Raw genomic sequence first — 25,437 nt, 5'->3', positions numbered from 1 at the left:
TGAGTCTGGTTCCTCTCAAGGTTTCTTCCTTTACCATCTAAGGGACTTTTTCCTCCCCACAGTCACCTGAGTCACCTCAGACTTGTTCATTGGGGATAAACACATACACATTTAAATAGAAGTCTAATATTAATCTAGAATGTTTGTATTATATTAATCTTTATATTATTCTTTATATTAACCAACAATGTCAATTGGTAAAAGCTCTATAGAAATCAAACTGAATTGAATTGAATTTTATTTGTATAGAGGTTTTTACAATTGACATCGTCTCAAAGCAGCTTCACAGAACATAAACATAGAACAAAATGTTACTATAAAGAATAATATAAAGATTAATATTCGATATATTTAAACGTATTTGTATGTGACTGTGGGGTGGAAAAACTCTCTTAGATATAAGAGGAAGAAACCTTGAGAGGAACCAGACTCAAATAATGGTTAATAAGGTTAATAAGGTCTAACAACACCTACTGCCTTGAACACGATTCACTTGAATCATCTGAGTCAATTTCTAGGAACGAATCAAATGTTGTTGACTCTTTGTGCTAGTGTTTGTTTTAGTATTACAAAATGTGGAAAAGCTGATCGATACGTCTGCAAGGGACTGTGTGGTAAATTATTTGGGGGAAAATTGACACGGAACATTATTTTTAATCGTGAACATCGGAAAAGTTTGTATGGCGCCTGAGTGGTGAATCAAATGAACGAATCAAATCTCGTGATTCTTAAGAATCGAATCAGTGAAGTGACTCGTAACGCCCATCACTACTGTAAAAGGTGAGCAGATTTCGGACTTCCTCCAAAACCGGTCTAAACACCACCCTGGTAAAGACTATCGTGTGTTAAAGGAGAAGGTAATACAGGCTTTTATCACCACTTCATAGGGAAAATAAAGCAGAAAGTGATTCAGGTAGATGTGCGTATGTGAATCGATTCTGAGTCATTCTTGAGGCTTTAACGTGTCCTATTAGCTTTAATGCAGTGTTTATGCAGTGTTTGTTCCTTATTGTGCAGTGTTAATGGTAATCTACAGGTGAACTAATAAGTGAGGAGCTTCTTGTTTTTGTGCTCATACTGAAGTGTTAATCATTATACAGTGTTAGAAACAGAATAATAATAAAGTGTATAATCTCTTATTTGCAGGATTACAACCAACCATAACATCTGGAATGGCTTTTCAGTGGGTGAGTCAAGAAATGTTGTGTTTGCTGTGTTAATGCTGCATTAACACTAAACTGAGAGTCGGCGTGGCTGCATCCAACCCACCAAACAGGAGACACTTGTTTAATCTCTTCATCTTTGTCTCTAATCAACTGTCAGGTTGAAATTAAAAGCTGTGTGGATAAATACTGATGACAGATGCTACAGATGTTTAACTCATGTGTGAAGTTGTAAACAAGCCAATAGTGTAATAAAGTAAAGAGAAATCATCGTAAAGATGTTTTTCATCTGTGAGAAAACCCACATTGTTGTTTTGTGAATAATTAATAAAATATAATATATTACAGTAGTTATATATATATAGGAATATATTTAGAATGTTTACACACATTTGGTGTGTTTGGGCTTGCGAATGTTACTGAATGTTCATAATTAGCAAAACAGCTTCGAGATCCTCTCAAGATCTGGTTTAGAGACGTAAAGATTTCATCAGATTAACGAATGTTCATTTTGTTGTCTGTGTTAATGAAGGAAGATCCGTGACAAACACGACACACCGCTCGTCTTGTAGACGTAAACCTGTTTGATTGCTTTGCCATAGTTTCTTTTGTATTAAGGGCTGGGTTCCTGTGATTTAACCAAAAGTCATCTGAGGAATGTGTGTGGTGTGTACGTGAAGGTGTAATTGTTTTACACCCTGCCTTTTTTATCAGCTAGATCCGCATAGCCCATGTAGATAAAAATGTATCATAAAAAATAATCATTAATAATAATAATAAAAAAAAAACAAGCAGGATGAGAAAGTAAGACCATTGATGTGCAGAATGAAATGAACCTGTATAATTATGCAAGTGGATCCACACTGTATTGCTCCATGTGTTCGCATCAGATTGAGAGCTTACATTTACGGCATTTACAACATTTAGCAGACCCCCTTATCCAGAGTGACTTACAACTGAGCAACTGAGGGTTAAGGGCCTTGCTCAGGGGCCCAGCAGTGGCAGTTTGGTGGACCTGGGGTTTGAACCCATGACCTTCCGATCAGTAGCCCAACACCTTACCCACTGAGCTACCACATCCCCTTAAACATGCTTAAACATGCTTAAACATGGTGTCTGGTGTAAAGAACGAGTCGTTGGAGGAGCTGTTCTAGGGATGTTGTAGCCTAGCGGTTAAGGTGTTGGGCTACCAGTCTGAAGGTTGTGAGTTCGATTCCTACGTCCACCAAGCTGCCACTGTTGGGCACCTGAGCAAGGCCCTTAACCCTCAATTGCTCAGTTGTATAAAAATGAGATAAAAAATGTAAGTCGCTCTGGATATAAGGGTGTCTGCTAAATGCTGTAGATGTAATGTAAAAATTCAGGGTGTAAACATATAATCTGTACTTTTAGAATCTGCAGTGAGATTAAATGAATTGGGATTAATACGCTCTTGTGTGTCGTGTGTTTCAGGATGATTTGAACCAAATTGTGAACTCCCCGGACTCGCTGTCCAACCCTGTAAGACCATCCTTGTCTTCTTCATCATCATCATCATCTTCCTTCCTTACACATGAGCAGGTTATTAATGTGCTGCATGATGTTCTGTTCTGTCCTGTCTCACAGAGTCGAGGAACCATTAAGGATAAAGCGGGTTTCAATGCAAATGAAGACGCTGCTGCTCTGAGGAAGGCCATCGAGGGATTCGGTGAGAGAAACGCTTCAGAAAACCTCCACTGTGAAGAACACACACAATGTTTTAGTGATCACATATGTGTGTGTGTGTGTGTGTGTGTGTTCAGGCACCAATGAGAAGGTTCTGATCGAAATCCTGACTAAGAGAAGCAGCGCTCAGCGTCAGCAGATCTGTAAAGCGTACAGGGACGCAACTGGAAAGGTAAAAAACTTCACTCAGCTCATGAAGGGCTTCGTAGTCGAGGCTCCGCCCACAGACCAACAGAGTTTTAATACACTTTCCCATTGACGTTTTCATGACCACTCCTACAGACTCCATTCTGATTGGTGGTGAGGTGTTAATTCATTCTCTCTAACAGCAGCTCTGAATGTAACGCAAATTTAAATGAATGCGCTCGTTCTGCTGCGTTATCGTTTCTATAGCAACAGCTCGTTCGGTCACGTTTTCTTAAAAGAGAATATTCTTACATATCATTAATGGAAGGAGTCTCCACTGCAAGTGCTTAATAACTTTATAGGTGTAAATTAATATTATGTTTTATAGGATATTTTAATATTTTTATAGAAAAATGATTCACATTCAGGGGGGTCACGGTGGCTTAGTGGTTAGCACGTTCGCCTCACACCTCCAGGGTTGGGGGTTCGATTCCCACCTCCACCTTGTGTGTGTGGAGTTTGCATGTTCTCCCCGTGCCTCGGGGGTTTCCTCCGGGTACTCCGGTTTCCTCCCCCGGTCCAAAGACATGCATGGTAGGTTGACTGGCATCTCTGGAAAATTGTCCGTAGTGTGTGATTGTGTGAGTGAATGAGTGTGTGTGTGTGTGCCCTGTGATGGGTTGGCACTCCGTCCAGGGTGTATCCTGCCTTGATGCCCGATGACGCCTGAGATAGGCACAGGCTCCCCGTGACCCGAGGTAGTTCGGATAAGCGGTAGAAGATGAATGAATGAATGGTCGAATGATTCACATTCACTTCATCACACCATCCCATGTCTCAGAGCGTCATTTCAGGAAGCTGTTCAGTGACTCAGGTTTTCTGTGTGCGTTGATTCGCAGTCTCTTGTGGACGCAATAAAGGGAGACACTAAGGGACCCTTTGAGCACATCCTGGTGGCTCTTGTTACCCCACCGGCGCAGTTCGACATGCAAGAAATTAAAAAGGCGATTAAAGTAAGAGCTTTTCCTTTTTTTCTTCTGTGTTTTCCTGTTTTGTGGTCATTTCAAATACATTCACGATCCTGTTTGATCTAATTTAATCATGACTTCATTAACAAAGAGTAAAATTGTCATACATGAGACGCACACACTATTACACTTATTTGTTTTCATTATGTTTTTAATGTGTGTTTTAACGTCTCAGGGAGCTGGAACCACAGAGAGCACACTGATTGAGATCTTGGCCTCCAGATCTAACCAACAGATCAAAGCTCTGTCTGACGCATACCAACAAGGTTTATAGTTTTATTCTTCATGTTTAGATCATGTGATTACCTCAACATTTCAGCGTGTAATAATATTAATGACGGTGTGTCACAGCGACGGGGAAAGCGCTGACTTCCGATCTGAATTCTGAGGTGCGAGGAGACTTCGGTAAAGCTGTGATCACTCTAGCTGAGGTTGGTGCTTTGTGGCAGGTTTTTCTTCTTTGTCTGATTGATTCGGATGAGTCACGTGTGTCACGTGTGCTGCTCGTTTTTGAGTAACGTGTGTCACGTGTGCTGCTCGTTTTTGTTTAACTCACAGGGCAAAAGAGACGAGAGTAAAAATGTGGATGCTGCTAAAGCCACTGCTGATGCGAAGGTAAAGTCGTGTGACCTACCCTAATGCCCCTTTCCTCCCCCCTCTAATGGCTCAGGATGAAGTAGGCATAGTCTGTGTGTGGCTTCTACTTCTGTCAGTTTTAATGAAGGAGGCGTGGCCACTTTGCCTGTTAGTCTTAATGAAGGAGGCGTGGCCACTTTGCCTGTTAGTCTTAATGAAGGAGGCGTGGCCAATTTGCCTGTTAGTCTTAATGAAGGAGGCGTGGCCACTTTGCCTGTTAGTCTTAATGAAGGAGGCGTGGCCACTTTGCCTGTTAGTCTTAATGAAGGAGGCGTGGCCTCTGGTGTCTTAATAGCTGCATAGAATTAATCATTTGCACAATATAAACCACATGTGTATTGTGTTACATCATATCATAAACCCACATCTGTCCGTTTCCCAAACTTACCCTGAGTCTTCACTGCACAGGCCCTGTATGAGGCTGGAGAGAAAAAAATGGGGACTGATGAGGGCAAGTTCATCGAGCTCCTCTGTCGCAGGAGCGTTCCTCAGCTCAGACAAAGTGAGAACCAGACTGGAGACTGAACATGAAAATTCTCAGCTCTATCAGAACCTGTACAGAAATCAAAGTGTGTGTGTGTGTATGTGTGTGTTTTATTTAAAGCCCTGGTGGAATATAAGAACCTGAGCGGGAAAACCCTGCAGCAGAGCATCGAGGGCGAGATGTCCGGAGATTTAGAGAACTTTTTAGTAGCTGTTGGTATGTATTAATTATTTTATCTTTTTGTAGACGTTCATTATATTAAACTGGTGTTTATTGCTGTTTGTTTTCCTGTAATACTGATGATTGTGTGTCCTTACAGTGAAATGTGTGAAGAGCGTCCCAGCTTACATGGCAGAACTTCTCCATAAGAGTATGAAGGTAAAGTACGCTTTAAAAAGATATATAAAGTAATAAGAAAGTCAGAAAGAAGCAGGTCAGAACCACACACACACACAAACACTCACACACACACATGCGCACACACACATACACACACACACATACACACACATGCACACACACAAGAAAAGAATGACAGAATAAAATGTTTTTCAGATTGAAAAGGAAAATTAAGAACAAAACAGAGAGAGGATAAAAAGAAAGAATGATGAACGAGAGATAAAAACACCTTACAGACACGCCCATCAGTCAGCATACTGACACGCCCATCAGTCAGCATACTGACACGCCCATCAGTCAGCATACTGACACGCCCATCAGTCAGCATACTGACACGCCCATCTGTCAGCATACTGACACGCCCATCTGTCAGAATACTGACACGCCCATCTGTCAGTCCACAGACACGCCCATCTGTCAGTCCACAGACACGCCCATCTGTCAGTCCACAGACACGCCCATCTGTCAGTCCACAGACACGCCCATCTGTCAGTCCACAGACACCCATCTGTCAGTCCACAGACGCCCATCTGTCAGTCCACAGACGCCCATCTGTCAGTCCACAGACACGCCCATCTGTCAGTCCACACAGACACGCCCATCTGTCAGTCCACACAGACACGCCCATCTGTCAGTCCACACAGACACGCCCATCTGTCAGTCCACACAGACACGCCCAACACTCAGCACACAGACACGCCCATCACTCAGCACACAGACACGCCCAACACTCAGCACACAGACACGCCCAACACTCAGCACACAGACACGCCCAACACTCAGCACACAGACACACAGACCATCTGTCAGTTTATACAGACACACCCTTGTGTCAGTCCACACAGACACACCTATTATATCCTAAACAGATACAGGTGCATGATATCTGTACAGTGTGTTGATATTTGTTGCCTTCTCTTGTATTATTATTTTTCAGGGTGCGGGCACTAACGAGGCCATGCTGACTCGGATCATGGTGAGTCGCTCTGAGGTCGATCTGATGGACATTAAGGCAGAGTATAAAAAACTGTACGGCCGCTCGTTATACTCCGACATCAAGGTACGTTACAGGGAAGAGTTTATACTTAATAATCACACAGACTATCAACTGCTCCTCACTGTGTGTGTGTGTGTGTGTGTGTGTGTGTGTGTGTGTGTGTGTGTGTGTGTGTGTGTGTGTGAGATTTTCTGCCCTTACTTCCTACTTCCTCTTTCTTCTGATTTTACTAGTTTTCAATTTTCTCTGCCTTGTTTTCTCTACCAATTTCTCTGACATTGGTCTTCTGTAAAAGGATGAAGCTAATGAGAAAGCAATTATAGACACACAGCTCAATAAATAAAGGAAATAAAGAATGAAAAGTGCATACATGAAAGAGAAAAAGAAAAGTGTGAGAAAGGGAAAAGTAAAGAAACTATAAGACAATAAACAGAAAAGAATCATTAAAAAACAGGAAAGAAAAGAAAGAAAATGACAAACAAGAAAAACGAAATAATAACAAACAAAAAGTGGCAGAAAGAAATAAAGGAAGAAACGGTGAGAGAGTCAATTTATTTGAACGGTCTGATTAAGTGAGTCGAGTGTCTGCACAATTCCACTCGTTTGAATCAGTTTGTTTATTTGACTCTGGACAAATGATAGTAACGCTGAAGTTCAGCTGTTTTAAATGTTCTAAAAACCAATAATTAACATTCCACGTGAAGACTGAATCAGATCAACACGTGAATCGTTTCAAATGGTTTCATTATAAAGAAATGATTTGATTCATTTACACAGAGCAGCTGTGATCTTTTCATCCTCCAGTTTGCATCAGAAATTCAGAAGCATGTAGCTGTCCCCAAATTTCTGCAACGTTTATAACTTTTAATGCTTATTAATGCTTATTAATGCTTATTGATGATGTCTCAGCAGGAGTGAAGGTTTTGTTGAACAGAATGAAAGGTGTGCTGCATTGTGTAGTTGTTGTTGTGTAGTTAATGTTTGTCAGGTTAAAGGTCAGTGTTGTGTAGTTGTTGTTGTTGTGTATTTAGTGTTTGTCAGGTTAAAGGTTGGTGTTGTGTAGTTGTTGTTGTGTAGTTAGTGTTTGTCAGGTTAAAGGTCAGTGTTGTGTAGTTGTTGTTGTGTATTTAATGTTTGTCAGGTTAAAGGTTGGTGTTGTGTAGTTGTTGTTGTTGTGTATTTAGTGTTTGTCAGGTTAAAGGTTGGTGTTGTGTAGTTGTTGTTGTGTAGTTAGTGTTTGTCAGGTTAAAGGTCAGTGTTGTGTAGTTGTTGTTGTGTAGTTAGTGTTTGTCAGGTTAAAGGTTAGTGTTGTGTAGTTGTTGTTGTGTATTTAGTGTTTGTCAGGTTAAAGGTCAGTGTTGTGTAGTTGTTGTTGTGTAGTTAGTGTTTGTCAGGTTAAAGGTTAGTGTTGTGTAGTTGTTGTTGTTGTGTAGTTAGTGTTTGTCAGGTTAAAGGTCAGTGTTGTGTAGTTGTTGTTGTGTATTTAGTGTTTGTCAGGTTAAAGGTCAGTGTTGTGTAGTTGTTGTTGTGTAGTTAGTGTTTGTCAGGTTAAAGGTTAGTGTTGTGTAGTTGTTGTTGTTGTGTAGTTAGTGTTTGTCAGGTTAAAGGTCAGTGTTGTGTAGTTGTTGTTGTGTATTTAGTGTTTGTCAGGTTAAAGGTTAGTGTTGTGTAGTTGTTGTTGTGTATTTAGTGTTTGTCAGGTTAAAGGTCAGTATTGTGTAGTTGTTGTTGTGTATTTAGTGTTTGTCAGGTTAAAGGTCAGTGTTGTGTAGTTGTTGTTGTGTATTTAGTGTTTGTCAGGTTAAAGGTTAGTGTTGTGTAGTTGTTGTTGTGTATTTAGTGTTTGTCAGGTTAAAGGTCAGTGTTGTGTAGTTGTTGTTGTGTAGTTAGTGTTTGTCAGGTTAAAGGTTAGTGTTGTGTAGTTGTTGTGTAGTTAGTGTTTGTCAGGTTAAAGGTCAGTGTTGTGTAGTTGTTGTTGTTGTGTATTTAGTGTTTGTCAGGTTAAAGGTCAGTGTTGTATAAAAACTGTATAAACCTGTGTGTGTTCCAGTCGGACACGTCAGGAGATTATGAGAAGACGCTGCTGGGGATCTGTGGAGCGGACGATAAGGCCTGAGCTACAAGTCCACCTCATCACCCTGAACAACACACAGGAGCAGAGAGGAAGAGACAAAAGCAGAACATCACTTTGAAAAAAAATCACTTTCACTTTTGATGTCAATAATTAAAGATATTAAAGAAACTGGATGTCATTAAAATTTATTTACAATTTAAAACTGTGTGTGTGTGTGTGTGTGTGTGTGTGTGTGTGTGTGTGTGTGTGTGTGTGTGTGTGTGTGTGTGTGTGTGTGTGTGTGTGTGTGTGTGTGTGTGTGTGTGTTCCCTGAGTTCATGCTAAATGTAGTGCTGCGGCTGTAATACTAAACAACAGCCAGAAGATGGGGACAAATTACACATGGACTAAACAATTGTTCATGAAACAGGTTACAAGTTGCTTTGATTTAAAGTGAATAAAACTCTGTTGTGCTGTTATAGGAAAATAACCTACAACAGGGTGGTGTGATGAAACAAAGTGACTGTTACCAAGTTGATTTATCGACCCATAACAGCACGGTTTAGAAACGCATTCAAATTCAATTTATTTGTATATAAATACAAACAATTAACTTTTAAAGGTAATTGAAAAATATTATTTAAATTTTAGCTATTCCTATCCCTAATGAGCAAGCCTGAGGCAACGGTGGCAAGGAAAAACTCCTTGAGATGATAGGAGGAAGAAACCTTGAGAGGAACCAGGCTCAGAAGTGAACCTCATCCTCATTTAGGATACTGGACAAACATTGGCTCAAAGAAGGCATGACAGTCTCCAGGCAGCTCCATCCACAACAATCCCATGAGTCACTGGCTGACCATGAAGATCAATCCCTGACCACCAGGGCAACGAGACTCCAACCAGGTGTAGAACATCAGGATTGACGTAGTAGCTCCGTAAGAAGAGACGATCAGATTAAGAACTCAGAACACTGGGGGCTAGGGAGTGGCATATATAGCGAGAGAGAGAGAGAGAGAGAGAGAGAGAGAGAGAGAGAGAGAGAAAATTGATAGGTATAATTGTAATCAGGTGATGGACAATGTACATTATGTGTAAAGTGCAGAAAGAGACTCCATAAAGACTAGCTATGACAGCATAACTAAAAGCCTAGAGCCAGAAGGTAACACAGACATGAGGGCTTCCTGAGATGTAAAGCGTCTCACCACTCCACAGTCTGCAAACCTAAACAACTTGCTAGGGTGTGAAGGAGACAACACCCAGACATCCCAGTTCACCAAACACTCAATGCCCATAAAGCCTCCAGATCTGCTCCTTTACCTAAGAAATTCTATTCATAAAAAGCTAGGCTAAAAAATGGACTTAAACACTGAGACTGTGTCTGAGTCCTGAACACTAATTGGAAGTCTGTTCCATAACTGTGGGACTTTGTAAGAAAAAGCTCTGCCTCCTGCTGGAGACTGTAGTACTTTAGGTACGTGCTACCAAATAGCCTGCGGTCCTAATAAAAGCACTTTTGTCTTGTCAGAGTTAAGCAGGAGGAAGTTAGTAAGCATCCACTGTCTAATGTCCTTTACACAATCTTCAATCTTATTAAGATGGTGACTTACTGTATATCTGACTTAGTGTCATCGGCATAACACTGGAAGCCAATACCATGTTTACGGATAATTGCACCAAGGGGTAGCATATATACAGTAGGTGGAAAAGCAATGGGCCTAAAACAGAACCTTGCGGAACACCGAACATTACCTTAGTTTGTTAGAGTGGTCACCATTTAGATTTACGAACTGATATTGATCCACCAAATAAGACCCGACCCAGGAGAGAGTTGTCGCTTTAACACCAACAACATGTTCTAGACTACAGTATCAAGTAGAATAACATGGTCAATGGTATCAAAAGCTGCACTAAAATCAGGCAATACCAGCAAAGAGACACAACCCTGATCAGAGACCAGTAACAGGTCATTTACAACTTATAACCAGTGCTGTCTCTGTGCTCATGAATATTGTTCCTATGTAAGTCTGAACATAACTGCTGAGCTACAACCTTTTCTAGGCTCTTGGAGATAAATTGGAGGTTTGATATTGGCCTATAGTTGGACAGCTGGGTTGGGTCAAGGTCAGGTTTATTAATCAAAGGTTTGATAACCGCTAGCTTAAAAGATTTTGGCACATAACCAGTGCTAAGGGAAGAATTTATTATCTTTAGAATGGGGTCAGTAGCTACTGGTAATATCTGTTTAATGAACAATGTGGGTAAGCGATCCAGTGTGCAGGTTGATCATTAAATCAGTGAAAATAAGTCAGTCACTTGAATGGAATTAAAACAGACTAAATTGTTGTATAAAGTACTAGAAAGCAATAATTGAGTAAAAGTACAAGTATCGTACTAGAAAAAGACTTTGGTAGAAGTGAAAGTTTCCTTTTAGAATATTACTCAAGTAAAAGTCTTAAAGTATCTGATATTTACTGTACTTAAGTATCAAAAGTCATTTTCTGATATTTAATGTACTTAAGTATTTGAATAAAAGTAAAAAGTAAATTTTCAGTGATTTTCTGTAGGCATAAGATCAGGGGCGGTTCTAGGGTCTCATCTTTAGGGGGTTTTAGTCCTCAGTGAGAATTTAAAACAAGAAGAGTTTTATATTATATATTATATGACTACATAGTAAGCCAAAAGTTATGGGATTATTAAATGGCAAAAGTGGACACCAAAATTTTATGCATGATGTAATGATGCCGGTCTTGAATCAGATCAGTTCATGTATGTGTGTATTCTCTACAAACAGTGTGTCTAATGAATGCAGTCATTAATAAACTAATATTCACAAGACAAAGACCAAATCAATAAATGTTATTTTTATTTAGTATTGAATGGATTGTTTGCATTAATATTTTGTTTGTGCTACAACTCTGGTAATAAGAATAGTGACATTTCACTGCTTTTGGTTGCCGTCTTTGCGGCTTTCCGCCAATTAACGTTATAGATAAACGCCTCCAGCTCTGACTGCGCGTGCACGCTGCGCCTCCAGCTCTGACTGCGCGTGCACGCTGCGCCTCCAGCTCTGACTGCGCGTGCACGCTGCGCGTCCCTGTGCTTCTCGTACAGCGTGCGGAACGTAATGCAGTCTAGGAGCAGTGATTCACCAAACCTCCATTATTACAGTCACACACATTTCTTCTGATTTTATTTTGTAGTAACGAGTAACGAAGATGTTTAGTGGAAATATAATGGAGTAAAAGTAGACATTTTATCTCGGAAATGTAGTGGAGTAAAAGTGAAAGTTGACATAAATTTAAATATCGAAGTAAAGTACAGATACGTGACATTTCTACTTAAGTACAGTAACGAAGTATTTGTACTCCGTTACATTACAACACTGATAAATACTGATCAAAAACAGAAATATTATCTACGACATTATCTATCGATTTGTTTGGTATTAAGTCATTACCGCTACAAATAGATGGTGTGTGTTTTTCAGCAGTGTTTTCATTCTCTGTCCACAATGTTTTATAGCTGTAAGAAAACTGATATGTTGTCATATGGAATGGTGAGAAACGTTATCATCATCTCAAGCGGTCGTAGGAACTTCTCTGGTACATTTTGAGTGAATTGGCACATTCGGTTCTCGTGAACTTTCTCTCACCTCATGACCATCTGTCACTTCCTTTTTTAATGTTTGGCCATTTACTGCCTTCCTTGTTTTTGTGACCCTTTTTTCCACAAGTCATAACAGCCTTGCAGGAGTAAAACTTTCGTTTTAGCTGAAACTGACATGGCAGTGGGGGGCACGGTGGCTTAGTGGTTAGCATGTTCGCCTCACACCTCCAGGGTTGGGGGTTCGATTCCCGCCTCCGCCTTGTGTGTGTGGAGTTTGCATGTTCTCCCCGTGCCTTGGGGGTTTCCTCCGGGTACTCCGGTTTCCTCCCCCGGTCCAAAGACATGCATGGTAGGTTGATTGGCATCTCTGGAAAATTGTCCGTAGTGTGTGATTGTGTGAGTGTGTGAGTGAATGAGAGTGTGTGTGTGCCCTGTGATGGGTTGGCACTCCGTCCAGGGTGTATCCTGCCTTGATGCCCGATGACGCCTGAGATAGGCACAGGCTCCCCGTGACCCGAGGTAGTTCGGATAAGCGGTAGAAGATGAGTGAATGAATGAATGAATGACATGGCAGTGATTTATATTAAACAGACTGTTTCTCGTATTTCTCCTTTGTAGGCTACATACTCATGATTCTGTCTATAAACTTCACGAGACTTTGCTCTTTGAATCCCACGTCACAGAGGCAGCTCAAGCGGACACAGACGTCTTCTTCATCAGGAACAAACCCAATGTTATCCATCAGCCTTTATTTAATAAATAAATATCATTTATTATTGTTACATATACTTAAGCAGTGAAATTCTTTTTCTTCACATATACCAGCTTTGTAAGTGGCAGAGCACAGACATGATACAGCACCCTGGATCAGAGACGGTTAAAGGGCCGTGCTGCTGAAATTATATTAAATGTTTTAAACTTCACCGGTTCAAGAAATAAAATGTATAGCGCCAAGAAAAAGGAGATGTAGTATCTTTTATGTACAGACTCCTAAGAGACCATGAGTTATCACATCATTTCGATCTTGTTTTGTCATGATAACGACTTCATTTTCTCGTTATTTCAAAATAACAAAAGTCGTTATTGTCGTGATCTCAGATTTCATTTGCTCATGATCTCTGCATGAAGCCCATTGTTAATATGTAGAGCCAACAAACTGTCTCTGAATGTTGATAAAACTAAAGAGATGGATGTTGACTTCAGGAGAACACAGAGCGATCAGTCTTCACTGAACATCGACGGATCGTCTGTAGAGATCATCAAGAGCACCGAGTTTCTTGGTGTTCATCTGGTGGAGAACTTCATCTGGTCACTCAACACCAGCTCCATCACCAAGAAAGCACAGCAGCGTCTCTACTTCTTATGAAGTCTGAGGAAAGCCCATCTCCCTCCCCCCATCCTGACTACGTTCTACAGAGGGACCATTGAGATCATCCTGAGCAGCTGCATCACTGTCTGGTTTGTGAACTGCACTATCACAAAACCCTGCAGTGGAGAGTGAGGAGAGCTGAGAAGATCATTGGAGTCTCTCTTCCCTCCATCACAGACACCACACGCTGCGTCCGCAAAGCCAACAGCATTGTGGACTTTACACACATCTCACACACACTCTTCACCCCACACACATTCTTCACGCCACACACATCTTACACACACTCTTCACCCCACACACACCTCACACACACTTTTCACCTCACACACTCTTCACCCCACACACCCCTCACACACACTATTTACCCCACACACCCCTCACACACTCTTCACCCCACACACACTCTTCACCCCACACACCCCTCACACACACTCTTCACCCCACACACACTCTTTACCCCACACACACCTTCACCCCACAAACCTCACACACACTCTTCACCCCACACACCCCTCACACACACTCTTCACCCCACACACACTCTTTACCCCACACACACCTTCACCCCACAAACCTCACACACACTCTTCACCCCACACACCCCTCACACACACTCTTCACCCCACACACACTCTTTACCCCACACACACTCTTCACCCCACACACCTCCTCACCCCACACACCTCACATACACTCTTTACCCTACACACACTCTTTACCCCACACACCCCTCACACCCACTCTTCACCCCACACACTCCTCACACACACTCTTCACACCTCACACACTCTTTTCGCCCCACACACTCTTCACCACACACACACTCCTCACACACACTCTTCACCCCACACACACTCCTCACACACACTCTTCACCCCACACACACTCCTCACACACACTCTTCACCCCACACACACTCCTCACACACACTCTTTATACCCGCCTGCTGTCTGGAAAAATGTACCAGAGCATTCGGGCCTCACGACTAGACTGTGTAAAAGTTTCTTTCAACAAGCTATCAGACTCCCCGATAACTGAACTGTACTGTACAGAGCACAACAAACACACACACACAGACACACACACAAAATAAAGTTTAACTTAATGGAAATACAGAAAGACTCCCACAGGGGGAGTAAAGAGAGCAAGTGCTACTTCTCCATCTCGTATGATATTAAAATTTTATACACAAACACCAAATCTCTCTCCACAATGTTTTATAGCTGTAAGAAAACTGATTTGTTGTCATATGGAATGGTGAGAAACGTTATCATCATCTCAAGCGGTCGTTGGAACTCCTTTGGTACATTTTGAGTGAATTGGCACGTTCAGTTCTCATGAACTTTCTCTCACCTCATGACCATTGTTTCACTATCTGCATCCTCCTTTTTTAATGTTTGGCCATTTACTGTCTTCCTTCTTTTTGTGACTATATTTGTGACTACTTTCGTTTTAGCTGAAACTGATTTATATTAAACAGACTGTTTCTCGTATTTCTCCTTTGTAGGCTACATACTCATGATTCTGTCTATAAACTTCACGAGACTTTGCTCTTTGAATCCCACGTCACAGAGGCAGCTCAAGCGGACACAGACGTCTTCTTCATCAGGAACAAACCCAATGTTATCCATCAGCCTTTATTTAATAAATAAATATCATTTATTATTGTTACATATACTTAAGCAGTGAAATTCTTTTTCTTCACATATACCAGCTTTGTAAGTGGCAGAGCACAGACATGATACAGCACCCTGGATCAGAGACGGTTAAAGGGCCGTGCTGCTGAAATTATATTAAATGTTTTAAACTTCACCGGTTCAAGAAATAAAATGTATAGCGCCAAGAAAAAGGAGATGTAGTATCTTTTATGTACAGACTCCTAAGAGACCATGAGTTATCACATCATTTCGTTCTTGTTTTGTCATGACTTCATTTTCTTGAAAATACACCAAATACACACTCTTCCAATACACATCCATGTCTACAGCACCATCATATCAAACTGTTTACATGTTGTTCTGCACACTGTTTTGGATCTTTACACATGTTGTCTTACACGTTCTGTCAAACGCTGTTTTACACAATACATTACAATACCTCACATAACATATACAATACCTCACGTTAGGACGTTTTTTACATTTGTAAAGTTTTTTTTATTCACAATAGAACATAGATGTCCACAAACTATCAGGCAAGAATGGGATTAAATTCCAACACCAAAACTCCAGAAACTCATAACCTCGATGCCCAGACGTCTTCAAACTGTTTTGAAAAGAAGAGGAGATGTTACACCATGTAAACATGACCCAGTCCCAACTATTCTGAGACCTGTAGCAGGCATCAATTTGAAATGAGGTCATTTAGTGGATAAAAATGTAAAATTTAGCCACTTATCTAAGTTCTATTATGAATAAAATATGGCTTGTGTGATTTAAAAGTCTTTTATTTTTTATTTTATTTAAATAAAAAAACTTTCTGAATTTGGGTTGTACTATTGAATATACAGTATGTATTCTGGTTGCCGCTGTGTTGGTGCATTGACTTTTGTGTATTGTTTGTCTTTTGTCCTGTACTGTCTTTTGTCCTGCATTGTCTTTTGTCCTGTACTGTCTTTTCTCCTGCATTGTCTTTTGTCCTGTACTGTCTTTCTAGTCTTCTCACTGTTTTCTTGTCTTGTGTCTCACACTGTGTACACCAGGTTGTACAGATACACTTTATGTGTCTAGGACTAACTTAATTAAGTCCTTATCTCTGTGATGTTCTATGCAGCTCCATGGTCCTGGAGGAACGTCGTCTCATTTCACTGTGTACTGTGTCACATATACAGTATATACATAGCTAATCTATTTTCCAATAAATAATCAGTTTCCTGCTTCATAATTGCACGCTTAGAAGGGTTTACTGATATAGGTGTTGTCTTATCGGTTTATGATCAGCCACATCAATGTCATGTTCAGTGACTGTAGTCTGGGACGGCACAGCAAACAGTTTAGGAAATTTACTTATTAATCCTTTATAAATTCACAAAAGATAAAACAACACAAAATAGAATTTCTAGGTAAGGGTATTGGTTTATTTTCAGAGATAAATAATATATACAACCAAAAGTACAATGGCGTCTCTTCAGGGTGGCCCAAGCCAAAATAATACACAAAAAAGTCTAATAGTCAGGCAACTATTCTTACCTAAAACAAAGAAAAGAAAAATACAGTGGGACTTCCCTGACTCCTTACCAGAAAACACACAGGGGGGAAACTGAGCCACACCCAAAGAAAAAAGAGCAGCCAGATCCCTACGGCCTGTGACACAGTGAACAATATTACAGTGAAAGTCAGAAACAGTGAAAGTCAGAAACAAGCAGAAGTCAAAACCAGAACAGGAACTATGACAAAAACACAATAATCATTCTCTCACAACACTGCAATACACACACACACACACCACTACTAACACACACACCACCACCACCACCACCACTACTACTACTACTACTACCACTACCACACACACCACTACTACTACTACTACTACTACTACTACTACTAACACACAGCACTACTAACACACACACTACTACTACTACTACTAACACACACACCACTACTAACACACACCACTACTACTACTACTACTACTACTACTACTAACACACACCACTACTAACACACACCACTACTACTACTACTACTACTAACACACACACCACTACTAACACACACTACTACTACTACTACTACTACTACTACTACTACTACTACTAACACACACCACTACTAACACACACCACTACTAACACACACCACTACTAACACCCTCCACCTTCTTCTTCTGCTTCCTCTTCATACAGGAGATCAGTGATGAGGTCATAGTTATGGGGCAGAATCACGGCAGGCTGGAAACTCTGGCCTGGAATCACACAGACATGTACAGAACACAATACAGTCCACAAAATCACGGGTTGTAACACATTCCTCCCTAAGTGTGAACCTCATAATGGTTCACAATCAGCAAAAGAAAAAACAAACAAACCTTAAAAATCAACCCTGCAACAGGGCATCAGCCAACACATTCTGGTTGCCCTTTTTATGCTCAATCACTAAATTAAAACATTGCATGGTCACGACCAGCACATTAGCCTCTGGTTCGTATTACACATACGATTTAAGAACACCAGTGGGTTGTGGTCAGTAAAGACTTGTATCAGCCTGGGGTTATCACTAAGATGAAAATGTTGAACGGCTAACAGCAATGCAAGTGCTTCTTTTTCAATGGTGCTGTAGTTAAGCTAAAAACGTTTAAAAACGTCTTTGAAAAATAACAAACTGGGTGTTCAATCCCAAAATCCTCATCCTGTAGAAGCACCGCTCCTACACCTGTGCCACTAGCATCTACTCAAGTCTGGAGCAGACCGAACTGGTGAGCTAGTCAGGAGAAGTTTTACAGACTCAAAGGCAGACTGACATTCTGGAGTCCACTTGAACAATACATTTTTACATAGTAAGTTAGTCAAGGGTAAAACCACATCAGAGAAGATTTTACAAAAACATCGGTAGTATACAGTCATACCTAAAAACTGACTGAGCTCACGCCTCATCTTAGGAGCTGGGAACATACATATAGCCTGAACTTTGGCACTTAACGGCTTGACCTCCCCTTGTCCTACCTGCTTACCTAAATAGGAGACAACTCCTTTACCAAACTCACATTTATCCAAGTTCAGAACTAAGGCCGCATTTGAGAGGTGAGTAAAAACAAGTTCTAAGTGGTTAAGATGTTGCTTCCAGGTATCTGAAAAGACAGCCACATCCTCCGAGTATACTGCACAGTTCGGAACATCCCCCAACACTCTATTCATCAGCCTCTGGTCTCTGAAGGTGCATTACGGAGGTCAAATGCCATAACAGTATACTGGAGGAAATTATCAGGTGTAGCAAAGGCGTAGATCTCAGCTGCACGAGCGGCAAAGGGGAACCTGCCAATAACCCTTAAGGAGGTCCAACTTACTGGTGAATTTATCTGCACCAACAGAATCAACACAATCCTACGGAAGCGTATTGCATTCACTTGAGGAAAAAAAATCTACTCTGTTTTTCTGAATTAATGAGTTAATTATCTCAGAATTATGAGATCATTTTTCATGAATAAAAAGTTTTTTGCTCTGTTTTTATGAATTAATGAGTTAATTATCTCAGAATTATGAGAATAATCTTCATGAAAAAAATTATTTTGCTCTGTTTTTCTGCGAGAAGCTCTCACCTGCACGAAGTAACGTCAGGCCACAGTTGCTGATGCTAATCAGCCTGACCCTCCAACAACAACAACAGTGCCAGGCCTACATGGGTTCAGTGCAGGTAAGATAGCTAAGTTATTATAGTTAGGCTACATGTTAATGCCAAATGATGTCTGCTAACTGTTCGCGTTACTACATGTAAAACGAGGTTAGAATAGCTGTTTATAAACGTAAGTTAATGATAATGTTACGGGCATATTAGGAAACAAATCAGGCTTTGTCACAGCATTCATTTTTCTCTAATCAGTATATTTGTAAAGGTATCAATCCACTGAATCCCGAGCTATTACTCTGTGCAGCTCATCCCTAGGCTGGGCTGTAACACAAGATCATCCATGATGCTGCTTTACCGCGCTTGTACCGCCTCTACACTCTTAATACGAAGGTGTAGAAAAATTACACAAATTATGTGTAGCACTCCACTATACACAATTTGTGTCAATATTAATAAAAATTGTGTTAGAATTGTTTAGCTGTTTTACACAGTAGTTAAAATGAACACACAGCATTTAACACACTGTGTGTAGATTGATCTGCTTTAACGTCACACACATTCAGTGTAAATTACGGCTTTTTATTTCATGTCACATATTTAATTTTAGTCCAATTTCATGAACAGCAGAAACTCTCATCCTGTGATGATCACATCATAATCAAACTGGAACTCACACCTTGGGTGTGTCAGAATTCAACACGGTTTATTTTCAAAGAGTCTAGAACATCAGGAGAACGTTAAATCATCACGACAAGTTAACGTTTTGTTACGTCAAGATACCGTAAAAAAGAAAGAAATGATATAATAATGCGTGTGTGTTGTGTACAGCAGGGATTAGTTCCTTAAAAATCTACGAGCTGAATCTAACGAATCAACGTCGTGAACCAATTCCAATGAGTCGACTCAGTGAAGTGACTCGTGACGCCCATCGCTAGTATAAAACTGCGTTGATTTCGGAAGTTGATTCATTCCATACAGGATCCGGACGTTTCCTTGGTCTAAACACCATCCTGAAAAAGACTAACGACTGTTCAAGTAGGTTATTATCCAGGTAAAGTAACAGTGTGGACTTTTTATTTGTATTAGCTTGAGAAAATAATCCGGATGTTCTCTTGGTCCGTATTTTAATCAAGTTTGGGTCGATTTTAAGTCCATTCTCCTGTTATTGAGAGTAAAATAAGTCCTCATGTAGTGTTTATTCCTCTGGGTGCAGAGTTAATGGTCAGAACACTGGCTTTAGAAAGCTACAGGTGATCTAATAAGTCAGAGATGTGTTCTCTGTGTGATCAGGATCAGGATCAGGATCAGGATTAGGATCAGGATTAGGATCAGGATTAGGATCAGGGGAAAAAGTCAGAATTATGATGCAGTGTCAGAAATGTAAAGAATGCACAAGGAGGAAAACCACGAGAAAAAGAACTGTATAATCTTTTTCTGCAGAGCTACAACCCACCATATCCGCTGGAATGTCTTCACCGTGGGTGAGTCAAGAATTATTTCCCGACATTTATACACAAAAGTACAGATGTTTAACGTACACGTGAAGTTGTTCTCCGGCCAATTTTTCTAATAAACTGAAGAGAAATCGATAATCGATACCAAACGATATGTGCAGTGTTTCTGATCATGTTTTTGGCAGCCAGCCTCTACACACACCTTTGTTTAGATTAAGAAAACAAATATCAGGTCATGTTTACAATGATGTTATTTTGGAGAAACGGATATAAGGTTTCTGAGCATGGATTAGGATTGATTCGCTCTTGTGTGTTGTGTGTTTCAGGATGATTTGAGCCTCCTTCTGGACTCCCCAGACTCAATGTCCAACCAAGTAAGACCGTCCTTTTGTCTTTATCATCTTCTTCTTCCTCACTTACACATGAGCAGGTTATCAATGTGCTGCGTGATGTTCTGTTCTGTCTCTCAGAGTCGAGGAACCGTTAAGGATAAAACGGGTTTTAATCCACATGAAGATGCTGCTGCTCTGAGGAAGGCCATCGAGGGATTCGGTGAGAGGAATGTTTACTGTCACACCCTGAATAAATTTACCTTAGAGTGGTGTGGAGGTAAACAACACTCTTAATATCTCAAAGATTACATGTGTGTGTGTGTGTGTGTGTGTGTGTGTGTGTGTGTTAAGGCACCAATGAGAAGGTTCTGATCGATATTCTGACTCAGAGAAGCAGCGCTCAGCGTCAGCAGATCTGTAAAGTGTACAAGGACATAACTGGAAAGGTAAAAACTCCTGTACTGCTCTAACACACACCGCAATTTATCTCCTTTATCTTTTCTTATCGCTGTCGGATTCTGGATCCTGATTGGTCAAACAAACAAAAAAAAAATCTACAACAGTAACCCTGTCTTTGGTGCACGTATTGTTTCCATACAAACATCTCATTCGTTTGGCAGATGCTCCACATGGATGAGATTTCTGTAAGGAGAATTAAAGCTTCTATAACATTTATGGAAGAAGTCTCAAGTCTCTGCACTTTGTAACAGTCAGAGGTTTTGTAACTTCTTCAGGACAGTTTGTTGTTTTACGTAAAAGTGAGAAGTCGCCGCTCGTTTCACGCCGCTGTTCAGTGATTGCGGTTTCCTGTGAATGTTGATCCGCAGTGTCTTGTGGACGATCTGAAGGGAGACACTGATGGAAACTTTGAGAGGATCCTGGTGGCTCTCGTCACTCCACCGGCTCAGTTCGACATGCAGGAAATTAAAAACGCAATGCAAGTAAGAGCTTTACATGTTTACATTTTGTGTGATGTTTTGTGTTGTGATTGAAATAGGATCTATTTTTGTTCCATTTAACAATAACCAGGATCAGACGTCTGTAACCGAAAGAAGTTCGGCAAAAGAGCGGTCGTTCTTCTGAGAGCACTTACTCTATCAATCTTTCTACTGAGTTTTAGCCAATGTGCTAGCATTAGCCAGCTAGCTTGCTAGTGGGTTCCGGTCTTGCAGAACGAACACAGACTTCAGGAGCAATGCTGCAGAAAGCACAAAACAGCAGATGTTAGCAGAATAACTGCAAAACTTTAACGCTAATGCTACCATTAACATTTTTATAAATGTATATGTGTGTGTGTGTGTGTGTGTGTGATGCTTTAATGCAGTTAAGTCTCTCTCTTTGTCGTCTCAGGGAGCTGGAACCACAGAGAGCACGCTGATTGAGATCTTGGCCTCCAGATCTAACCATCAGATCAAAGCTCTGTCTGACGCATACCAACAAGGTTTATAGTTTTATTATTCATGTTTAGATCATGTGATTATTACACGCTGAAATGTTGAGGTAATGTTAATGACGGTGTGTCACAGCGACGGGGAAAGCGCTGACTTCCGACCTGAAGTCTGAGGTGGGAGGAGACTTCTGTAAAACTCTGATCACTCTAGCTGAGGTTGGTGCTTTGTGGATTTGTATACACAAATATATCTGCAGGAAAATGAGTAGCATGTGTAACATGAGCTGTTGGCTTTGTTTAACTCGCAGGGCAAAAGAGACGAGAGCAAAAATGTGGACGCTGCTAAAGCCAAAGCTGATGCGAAGGTAAAGTCAAACAGAAACTGCAGATTTTTTTTGTTTAAAATCTCTTTTTATGCAAATGTTTGGAAGCAGGAAATGATTAGGGGTGTAAACAGGGCAGGAGTGCAGGGGAGTGGAGCTTATACACCTTATTTAATGTGATTAAAAAGTCTGTTGGAAAATGCCCTAATTAGGTAATGCCCCTCCCCTCTGCATTTAGTAGGTGTGGCCACATTTCATTATTTAAAATGCAGGTGTGGCCTCTGCTTATCACACCTAATGAAGGTGTGGTGTCTGTGCTATTTGCTCCAAATTAAGGAGGTGTGGCCTAGGAAGGAGGCGTGGCCTATGTGATATTTACTTTTAAGGAAAGAGGTGTGGCCTATGCTATTTACTTTCAAGGAAGGAGGTGTGGCCTATGTGCTATTTACTTTTAAGGAAGGAGGTGTGGCCTATGTGCTTGTGAATGTATTGTTTATAGTATAGAAATACCTCAGTATTGTATGTTTTTTTTATTAATAGCCATTAATGTTAAATAGCACGTCAGATCGCTGCAGAAAAATGAGAAGCGCACACTTACGTTACACAAAATAGTTTTGTCCTGTGTATAACACCATGAACCCACATCTGTCCGTTTCCCAAACTTACCCTGAGTCTTCACTGCACAGGCCCTGTATGAGGCTGGAGAGAAAAAATGGGGGACTGATGAGGGCAAGTTCATCGAGATCCTCTGTCGCAGGAGCGTTCCTCAGCTCAGACAAAGTGAGAACCAGACTGGAGACTGAACATGAAAATTCTCAGCTCTATCAGAACCTGTACAGAAATCAAAGTGTGTGTGTATGTGTGTGTATGTGTGTGTATGTGTGTGTATGTGTGTGTATGTGTGTGTATGTGTGTGTGTGTGTGTGTGTGTGTATGTGTGTGTGTTTTATTTAAAGCCCTGGTGGAATATAAGAACCTGAGCGGGAAAACCCTGCAGCAGAGCATCGAGAGCGAGATGTCCGGAGATTTAGAGAACGTTTTAGTAGCTGTTGGTATGACAGACTTTTATCTTTTTGTATCTATTTGGATTAAACTGGTGTTTATTGCTGTTTGTTTTCCTGTAATACTGATGATTGTGTGTCCTTACAGTGAAATGTGTGAAGAGCGTCCCAGCTTACATGGCAGAACTTCTCCATAAGAGTATGAAGGTAAAGTACGCTAACAGATCACACAGCCCACGCCCACTATTTACAGCTCGTGGACACGCCCACTGTTTACAGCTCGTGGACACGCCCACTGTTTACAGCTCGTGGACACGCCCACTGTTTACAGCTCGTGGACACGCCCACCATTACAGCTCGTGGACACGCCCACCATTACAGCTCGTGGACACACCCACCATTACAGCTCATGGACACGCCCACTGTTTACAGCTCATGGACACGCCCACTGTTTACAGCTCGTGGACACACCCACCATTACAGCTCATGGACACGCCCACCATTACAGCTCATGGACATGACAGACTTTCACTGCTTGGCCCAACCCACCTTTTCCCCCACACAGAAACGCCCACTTTTATTGCGGTGCTGCTTTTGTTTTTTTTTAGATCCAGTGTTCAGGTCACTGTTCAGTGCGGTTTGTGTCACACGTCAGCTTCCTGATTTGTGGTTAATTATTTATTTACTATCTCATATTATTTTTCAGGGTGCGGGCACCAACGATGCCATGCTGACTCGGATCATGGTGAGTCGCTCTGAGATCGATCTGATGGACATCAAGGCAGAGTATAAAAAACTGTACGGCCGCTCGTTATACTCCGACATCAAGGTACGTCATAGTGAAGAGTTTATACTAAAGGGGTAAGACAAGTGAATGAAAAAGAATAAAGATAGTTAAAAGAACGAAAACGAAAGGAAAAATGTAAGAACAGAAATAAAAAGGAACAAACTACAAAATAAAAGGTTAACAAAATGAAAAAGAAGGAAAGAAAGAAAGATCTTTTCATCTTTCCGGCTTCCGTTCGCATCAGTAATAAGCAGATCTTTTCCTTTGCACTCGAGATTGAAGCGAGTGAATCAGGGAGGAGAAAAACATTTTTATTTCCAGTGAATCGGCGAAGCAGCTGATGCACATCAAGTTTAAAGGAACCTGAGGTTTTATTTCTAACTCATGTCACTGTTTCTGAATTTGAGCTCCCTTATTGTTTAAAATTCAGGATGATTGAAGTTTTGTTGAACAGAATGAAAGGTGTCCTGCATTGTGTAGTTGTTGTTGTGTATTTAGTGTTTGTCAGGTTAAAGGTCAGTGTTGTGTAGTTGTTGTTGTGTAGTTAGTGTTTGTCAGGTTAAAGGTCAGAGTTGTGTAGTTGTTGTTGTTGTGTATTTAGTGTTTGTCAGGTTAAAGGTCAGTGTTGTGTAAAAACTGTATAAACCTGTGTGTGTTCCAGTCGGACACGTCAGGAGATTATGAGAAGACGCTGCTGGGGATCTGTGGAGCGGACGATAAGGCCTGAGCTACAAGTCCACCTCATCACCCTGAACAACACACAGGAGCAGAGAGGAAGAGACAAAAGCAGAACATCATCACTTTCAAAAAAAATCACTTTCACTTTTTCTTTTTACTAAATCAAACGCTTAATGTTTATAATTACAGATATTACAGAAACTATATGACGTCTAAGATGTGGATGTGACTGAAGCATTTTAATTACTTAAATTTTTTTACATTGTAAATCAATGCTGTGTGTGTGTGTGTGTGTGTGTTTAAGCTTTGAGCGATATATATGAGAAAAGATTCTGAAAAATAAAACTCACTATAATTAATAATTTGCTCTGATTGTGTTACCGCAGACGACTTAAACAAATAAAAATGTAGAAAATCACAATAACATCAAACTAATGAACCGCTTCGAAATCCTTTCGTTCAGAATCTGAATGAATTTACTTCATCTTTGGTGTTGGACAGAATAAACAGATTTAAAATAAATATCTTATGACATTCATTCATTCATTCATTCATTCATCTTCTACCGCTTATCCGAACTACCTCGGGTCACGGGGAGCCTGTGCCTATCTCAGGC

The 25,437-nt window shown here is 40.7% G+C and overlaps 1 protein-coding gene across 1 annotated transcript; it reads left to right on the top strand.

Moving 5' to 3' along the window:
- The first annotated feature begins 751 nt into the window (after positions 1-751).
- anxa3b (annexin A3b) lies at positions 752-25,359 on the top strand. The gene is made up of 30 exons (XM_060896697.1): positions 752-857; positions 1,147-1,187; positions 2,616-2,663; positions 2,769-2,850; positions 2,945-3,039; positions 3,893-4,006; positions 4,197-4,287; positions 4,373-4,452; positions 4,580-4,636; positions 5,066-5,159; positions 5,262-5,357; positions 5,461-5,519; positions 6,478-6,600; positions 8,588-8,647; positions 17,928-17,987; positions 18,821-18,922; positions 19,792-19,891; positions 20,297-20,337; positions 20,637-20,684; positions 20,781-20,862; positions 20,994-21,088; positions 21,470-21,583; positions 21,993-22,083; positions 22,169-22,248; positions 22,341-22,397; positions 23,042-23,135; positions 23,312-23,407; positions 23,505-23,563; positions 24,063-24,185; positions 24,805-25,359. Exons 2-30 carry the CDS (start codon positions 1,173-1,175, stop codon positions 24,868-24,870), a joined length of 2,322 nt encoding a protein of 773 aa, XP_060752680.1. The 5' UTR covers positions 752-857; positions 1,147-1,172; the 3' UTR covers positions 24,871-25,359.
- Positions 25,360-25,437: the final 78 nt, after the last annotated feature.

The sequence above is a fragment of the Tachysurus vachellii genome, chromosome 20, assembly GCF_030014155.1.
Source record: "Tachysurus vachellii isolate PV-2020 chromosome 20, HZAU_Pvac_v1, whole genome shotgun sequence".
NCBI lineage: Eukaryota > Metazoa > Chordata > Actinopteri > Siluriformes > Bagridae > Tachysurus > Tachysurus vachellii.
Note: the sequence above shows the minus strand (reverse complement) of the source record. Positions and strands in the feature narration are given on the sequence as shown.

Excerpts from the sequence above, each read along its gene's own strand:
- anxa3b (XM_060896697.1), top strand. Across the intron at positions 6,601-8,587 it reads CGTTATACTCCGACATCAAG|TCGGACACGTCAGGAGATTA; the intron begins GTACGTTACAGG and ends TGTGTGTTCCAG. Across the intron at positions 20,863-20,993 it reads GAAGGCCATCGAGGGATTCG|GCACCAATGAGAAGGTTCTG; the intron begins GTGAGAGGAATG and ends GTGTGTGTTAAG.